This window comes from Haemorhous mexicanus, chromosome 4 (genome assembly GCF_027477595.1).
Source record: "Haemorhous mexicanus isolate bHaeMex1 chromosome 4, bHaeMex1.pri, whole genome shotgun sequence".
Lineage (NCBI taxonomy): Eukaryota > Metazoa > Chordata > Aves > Passeriformes > Fringillidae > Haemorhous > Haemorhous mexicanus.
In genome coordinates, this window is record NC_082344.1 from 22,917,214 (window position 1) to 22,924,443 (window position 7,230).

The window sequence follows — 7,230 nt, forward strand, 5'->3', positions numbered from 1 at the left end:
TCTGCTGTTTATCTGTGGGAGGGATCCTTTGAGCCCTCATAATCATAAGGAAAAGCCCTGCATGTTCCCAGTGCTGGAAAAACACTTTCCTGGAGCCACAGAGTTTTAAACCACATTCAGATGAATAGAAATAAAGCAGACTGCTTGGCAAGCCAGCAAATTTACCCTTCACACAGAGAGGCCCTGAGTTTCTACCCCCAGGAGGTTTTTGTAGGTAGGAACAAAGCAGCACCAGTTCCCCTGAGAGTGAACACTGTCCTCTGAAGTCTGCTGAGAGCTGCTCTGTGGTACACTGCATTTGAGCAAGTATAAGAGTTTGGCTTCCACCAAGAGACAAGGGAGCCTAACACAAAGAGAAAGTCTTAACTGATAACAGCAAAACAACCTGAACACCCCAGCCCTCTTGGAACAAACATTAGGGACTTCAAACCACATAAAGAGGCAACTTGGGCAGTATTTCCAGCAGTCACATCTCTCAAAGCAGGTATCTGCTGGCAGCTAATGATAAGAAAGACTCAGCAGTATTTCTCCCTTCCTGCATTGGTTGGGCAACAAGTCAGTGCCTGGTACTTTTCAGCTCAGAGATCATCAGCAGGAATCCTGATAGCTTTTTTTTTTAATGGGGGTTGGTGCTATTTTTCTGCCTGGCTTGAGCTGAGCCACGCAACCCTAATTCTTTATGCCAGCTGGCTTTGCATGGCAGTGGGTATCACAGCCCTGCCCCAGGTCCTAGCTGGCTGCAAACAGCCTCAGTGTAAGCACTGCAAATTGAATTTCAGCCTACATTCCTGCAGCCACCAACTCCTCAAGAGGCACGTCTGAACATCTGTGCACAGCTGTGTGACAGCAGTGACAGAGGGCAGCTCCCCAGCTGTCAGAGCAGCCTCCCCTCCTGCCAAGGGGGCCACCAGAGGAGGCACCCCAGACTGCCTGTACTTGCCCCACCAGCAGGCTTCTGCTTTGTGTCTGGACCTGCCCTGCCTGCAATACCTGGAGGCAGACCTGAGCTGCATTTTCACAGGCAGAGAGCAAACAGACAATCTGTTTAAAGGCAATATTGGAAAGCAGATGGAAAATCACAGCACCCACCTCCTGCATCCTCAGCGCTGCGATTAGCTACAAAGAGGCTGCTGGGACACACAGGTAGAGATGGGATGCAGGCAGTGGTGCCCTGACAGGGAGCAGGGCAAACCCAGGGCCAGCTCTGAGTGCAAGTGTGAGGTAAAGCAGGAGCCCAGCCAGTAGGGAGCACCATGGCATCGCTGCCTGCTCCCCCAGAGCAAAAAGGCAGGCAGCTTTTTCTGCTGGCACAGCACCAAGAGCAGCCAGGCTGTTTCAAGGAGTTGCCAGTCAAGTAGGATGCCTTTTTCCAGACATCCCCAACAGTCCTGCCCCCATAAAACCCACTCCAAAAAGGACCAGCTGGACCCCTCCATCTGCCAAGTGCAGGTAGAGCAAGGGTTATTCCCATCCTTTCAAACTCTTCTCAACTGTGTCTTCCTTTGCCCTTCAGCAAAAGTTTTGGCTGCTGCAGAATTACCTTCTGCATGGCTTCATGATTTCTGTACAAAACATAGACATCCCATCTGAGAGGTCTGGGAAACAATCAAGAACAAGGTCAAGGCAAATTCTGCAGGGCTGAGAACGTGCTCATTCCTTTTGCTATTTAATATCAAAGAAAGCTCCATCAGGATGTGCAAAACAACTCTTCCCCCTTCAACTCCATTTGAACAAAAACAAAATTTAAAAATCCCAAGAGCAATCAAACACAGTTAGGACTCGCTGCTGAAAACATGTTTCTGGATCTCTTCTTAGATACTATCTTGAAAGGCTGCTCTCTCTTGGACCGAAAGGATGTGTGAGGGCATGCAGACACCTCAGAGCCCATCTACCACAAGCAGGAAGCCCAAGAGCTCTGTCACCCAAGGACATCTTTCTATGCAAAAACTGTCACAAAAATGACTGATCCTGCCTGTTTGTGGTCTCCCTGTGCTGGATCCCACCCTAGATAGTGCCTTAAGGAGATCACATCTGTTTGTGGTGGGAAATGGCAAAAACCAGAACTTCCACTATTTGACTACCACAACATTCAGGTCCTTCTAGAAACCTAGAAAAGCGTCATCTCCTCTCTGGAAAGATACTGGAAAAGGCTCTATCCTGTCAGGCTGATGGGATGAGTGTTTTCTTCTGTCAGTGTTTCAAAATCCATACGAAGATTACAACTCCCCGCCCTTCCCACCCAATGCTCCTAGCTGCCTGGAGGCCCTGAGGGATAGAGAAATACTTCCAGCTGTCTAGCACGGCTGTTGGATGAGTCCCTGCCTCTGCTGCAAGCCACAGAGCAGTGCATATCCCCAGAAGGCCCACGGCACAAGGAAGGCTCATGCAGCTGAGGGAAATCTCTGAAGGGTCAGTTGTGACACCACTGCTGAGCAGCCCACATCCATCCTGCTCCCTTCCCTGACATGCTGGGTCAGAGCTCTCCCAGCAGCAGAAGCCAAAAGAAGAATTGGTCCCCTGAAGGATGGAGGACAGAACATTTTGCCAGTTGCTCTGCACCACATGCTCCAGTGAAATTCCTGAACAGGTAACAGCCTGCAAAGGTGTCTTGCTGCAGATCTGCACACCTGAAGAGACCTTCTCCAAGGAAGGGATGCAGTTTGTGCATGGAATGATTGTCCCACTCTGAGACCCAATGTTTGCATTGACCTCATCAAACTCTGTCTCCACAGTCTGGACCAAAGCCCCATCAGGTCACACCAGCATCCAGTCTGGGCCAGACACCAGGAAGTGCAGCCAAGGGTGGGAACAGTACCTTAGAAGTATCAATACCTGCTTTGCAATGAATTCTCATATTACTGAGGGCAAGACAAGTGAGAACACAGCCTTCTTCTCAAGTGCACACCTGAAGGATGACATCTTTCAAACCCATCTTCTCACTTGTCTGGGCTGGCAGAGCCAAGAAGCAGCACACATTTTAGGACTCCTGAGGTCTAAAATGGGCAGGAAAGGCTCTTTCCAAATAATAGACACAGGCACAGACTGAGGCCATTCTCATCTCATTCCACATTGCCCCGAAGGCTGAAATTCCTTCCCTCCAAGAGTTAATACTGTACCACACTGTTTCTGGCTAATATGTAAGCCGAATGCTTTGGACAAGGTTTGTGAAAAGGCACACAGGGCATTTAATGGGCAACATCAAAGCGCATAACCCAATCCTCACCCAGTCTTTCATGCCTGCCTTGGGAGTTTCAGAAACATTTTTTTTTTGCAAAATACTTGGCCTCAGTTATGAGAAGCAAGAGGAGGAGGAGGTGGAGGTTGTGACCTGCAGATACTGTGTTTATGAGAACACTCCTCCACAAAAACAGCACTGGCGCTGCAATCTTGTCCTTGAGATGTTTAGTATATGGTTTGCGTGCTATGCCTTACTCCTCCCTCCCGCCCGGCAAAAACTACTCTCAGAGGGCAGAATTTCTAGTAGAGGCTCCACAGCAGAGCAATTTCTTCCTTGAGCACCATCCCTAAGAAAAAGCTTGGGATGAATCAAGCTCCTGGTCAAAAATGCAGCAAGTGCAAACCGCTACGTGCAGCTCACAGGAAAGTCACTGTTTTCATTTAGAACCAAAGCGAGCCAGTGAATGCTGGCTCTTAATTTCTGTGGCTTTCACATCCATTTAATCATTTCCTTTCCTCTCTGCTCGCAACCATCCCGGGCAGAACACTCCCCTGGATAGCTCACCCCTTTTGTTCCATCTCACAGCAGCCCAAATTGCAAGCTTCAGGCAAAGTATGAAAAGTGAGGGCGTGTGGCTCCAGCGCCGCTGGAAGCCAGCAGTGAGTGCCCGAGTTCCTCTGCGTTTCTGCGCCTCGTCCGAAGTGTTACTCCAAGTTTAGGCAGCGCCATCCGACTGGGACTCTCCAGTCCATTTAAGGCGGATCTGAAATCACGTCCATTTCACAAAGAAGCGCCCCGACGGGATAAATCGGCAGGAGGAGCGCTCGGGAGGCGCGGCGTTTGCCCCGCGAAACCGGGCAGCAGAGCGGCCATGCCCCGTCCCGCACCCGCCCGCCCCGCTGCGCGCCCCGCACCTTGCTCGCAGGCTCCCTTGCTGCGCTGGCTGATGGCGGGCTCGCCGCGGCTCTGTGCGCGCAGGCTGGCGGCGCGGAGCTGGCAGCCGCTGCCGTACGTCTGCCCGTCGCTGCCGCACACCGGGTAGCGGCTCTTGCAGAGGCACACGCCGGGCGGCCCGCCGGCGGGGGGAACCGGGCCGCCCTTGGCCTTGCGGCGCTGCCGGCTCTTCACGCACTCGAGGCCGGGGGCGCAGCGCCCCCCGGCAGCGCCGCCGCCGCCGCACGCCTCGCCCTCGCCGCGCCCGCACTGCCAGCAGCAGCCGCAGGCGTCCCGCACTCGGCCCAGCGGGCAGCCCCGCGCCGGCAGCGCCGGGCACCGCGCCGGATCGCAGGGCCCGCAGCCCCCCGCAGCCGCCGCCGCCGCCGCCGTGCCCAGGGCGGGCACCGCCAGCGCCGCCAGCAGCAGCGGCAGGAGCAGCAGCAGCAGCGGCATCGCGGAGGGCGGCATGGCGGCACGGCGCCGCCCGCCCGCCGCAGCCGCTTAAGCCGCGGCGGGGAAACCCCTCCCCGGCGGCGCCGCCCCGGCCCCGGTCACCGCCGCGGTCACGGCCACGGCCACGGCAGCGGGGCACCGCCGCCATCCCGTGGCCGCCGGACACTCCGCGCCGCCGGCTGAGCCCTTCGTGCGCGGTGCCTCCCGGCTGTCCCGCACTCAGCTCCGGCATCCCGTCTGCTCCCCCTTCTACTTCCAGCAGAAAGAGAGCCGTGGGAGCGGGCTGGCAGCCGGCCGAACACGAGCCAGCTGTGCCCAGGCGGCCAAGAATGCCAATGCCATCCTGGCCTCGGTCAGTAAGTGTGGCCAGCAGGCTCAGGGCAGAGATTGTCCCCCTGTACTTGCCATCTGGAGTGCTGCATTCAGTTCTGGGCCCCTGACTACAAGAAGGACATTTGAGGTGCTGGAGCATGTCCAGAGAAGGGCAACAAGGCTCATGGAAGGTCTATCGAGAGCATGTCTTATGAGGAGGGGCTGAGGGGTTCGTTTAGAAGGTTCTGAAGGCATTCATTGCTCTCTACAACTCCCTGAAAGGAGGCTGCAGTGAGGTGGGGGATCTGTCTCTTCTGCCGTGCCTGAAGTGAGAGAATGAGAGGAAAAGGCTTTAAGCTAAGGCACATCCTGTGCTAGATAGAATTCAGACTAGATAGTGAAATATTTTTCACTGTTAGGGTGAAAAGTTTCCACTGAGACACTGGGATTGATTGCCCTGGGAGATGGTGGAGTCACCCTCCCTGGAGGGTGTTTAGAAGGCGTCTGGATCTGGTGCTGGGTGATGATTTAGTGGTTTGGGGTTACAGTGGTAGTGTTGGCTGGATGGTTGAACTTGATAATCTTAAAGGTCTCTTCCAACCTTGGTGATTCTATGACTCTTACCACCCCACTCTTGCCACTGGCTGTGGGGGGCTGCAGAGGCACTGGTGAGCCTGTCAGGTTCCTTCAGGAGTGGAGGCAAGGAAGAAAAGGAGAGCTGTCTGGTTTCTCCTGTCCATTCTTGAGACAACATTGCTTTCTGCTGCCTTCTTTTACCTTAGCTTGTGGCTCCTGCCCTGGAATGGCTCCTGAACAATCTCCTAGAGTGGGGGGTTGTTGCCACCAGCAGAAACTGGGAATATTCCTCAGGCAGCAGTGGGCAATGTTGCTGTCAAAACAGTGTCCTGAAAGTGCCAAACCTAAAGCACTGCAGTGCTGATAAACCCCTCAGGCAGAGGGGCAGCAGGGCAGCACATCCCCTGCCCTCCTGCCTGCCTGTGCCTGTGGGAGCTGCCATCTCCTGCAGGGCAGTCCAGGCCGAGATGGCGTTCAGCCTTTGTTCTGCCAGGGCCTGCACAGGGGAGCTGCTTTGGCACTCCAGGGAGGAGAAGGACAGAGGTAGTTTGTGTCCCATGCTGTGATTCTGAGGGATTTGGCACTGTCCAGTTTGGATTGCCAGTGCCTAGCCCTGCTGGGTAGCCCCCAGGTCACCGTGTCCCTTCCCATGGAGAGAGCAGCTGGAGCTGTGACTCAGCCCAGCTGAGAGGGGCTCCAAGTTCCCCATGCTCCCAAAACTGCTCTGGAGACATTGACCCACTCATGCCTGTTCAGCTGCTGACACTGTGGGAACAGGCTCCCGCCACATGCTTCCTTGGCTCCCTGGGGCTCAGCATGAGACATTCCTCCATTTCTCCTGGGACCCTGCTGTCTGCATACATGTCCTTGGATTTCTCCATTCCTCTCACTCTGGAAGTGCTTTGTGCTGTTCTCCTGGGAGAAGGGCTGCCCTCATAAGCAAGCAGTACCCCACACTCCGGGAGTTTTACATGTTTTGGCTGTTGCTGTGCTGTGCTTTTTTTTGCTTTGGGTTTTATGGGCAATTCACTAGAGGACTGATGGAAAGGGGTGAAATGTTCAGATGGACACATCTGTCAGTTCTAGCTTCAAAAACCATTTTGCACAGTTCACCTCTTCTTGCTGTCTCCTGCCAGTTACCACACATGTCCCTGGCAGGCCCCTAGATTGCTGCTCATCAGAGTATTATGAGCCCAGATACTCTTGGGCAGAGAACCACAGGGAGTTTAATGAACCTGCTTACCAGAGCGAGCCTTTCTGACATGAAATCACTGTCAGGAGTCCACTTGGAGGGAGGAAGGATGGAGCTCTGAAAGGATGACATCAACACCTTTCCTTGCCTTTCTTCCCCTCGAATCTCTTTCTTTCATGCCAGGCGGGAGGCAGTGCTTGGAGCAGTTTTTCCTTGCAGGGAGGAGTCCTTAGTTCATGCTTTGGTGCAGAAGGACCTCTAGTGTCCCTTCCCAGCTGATGCTTTGGCATTACCGCTCTAGCTCGGTATTTCTTGATCTCGAGACTTTCCTGCATGCTGTGCAAGGAGATAGGATCCGCAAAGTGCCTGTAGGGAAGCGGCTGGGAGAGATAAGGCTGGTTGCTCCTCCCTGGGGAGCAGTTACTTACTGTATGCCCCAGCGTCACCTTCCATGGCTCCTCCACATCCTTTTTTCTTCACCTCAGGGACCTCTGGGTGCCTCTTTGTGGACTACAGTCTTCTCCATTTAAATACATTACAATAGATGTTCCTGCAGTCTCAGTAATGAATTTTCTGCTGAATT

The 7,230-nt window shown here is 54.1% G+C and overlaps 1 protein-coding gene across 2 annotated transcripts in view; it reads right to left on the reverse strand.

Moving 5' to 3' along the window:
• The window catches only part of IGFBP7 (insulin like growth factor binding protein 7), a 15,409-nt gene extending 10,812 nt beyond the window's left edge, over positions 1–4,597 (reverse strand). For both annotated transcript variants that reach the window (XM_059844080.1, XM_059844081.1), the window contains exon 1: positions 4,093–4,597. In XM_059844080.1, the coding sequence (XP_059700063.1) occupies positions 4,093–4,582 (490 nt within the window). In that variant the 5' untranslated portion in view covers positions 4,583–4,597. The remainder of the gene's footprint in view (positions 1–4,092) is intronic.
• Positions 4,598–7,230: the final 2,633 nt, after the last annotated feature.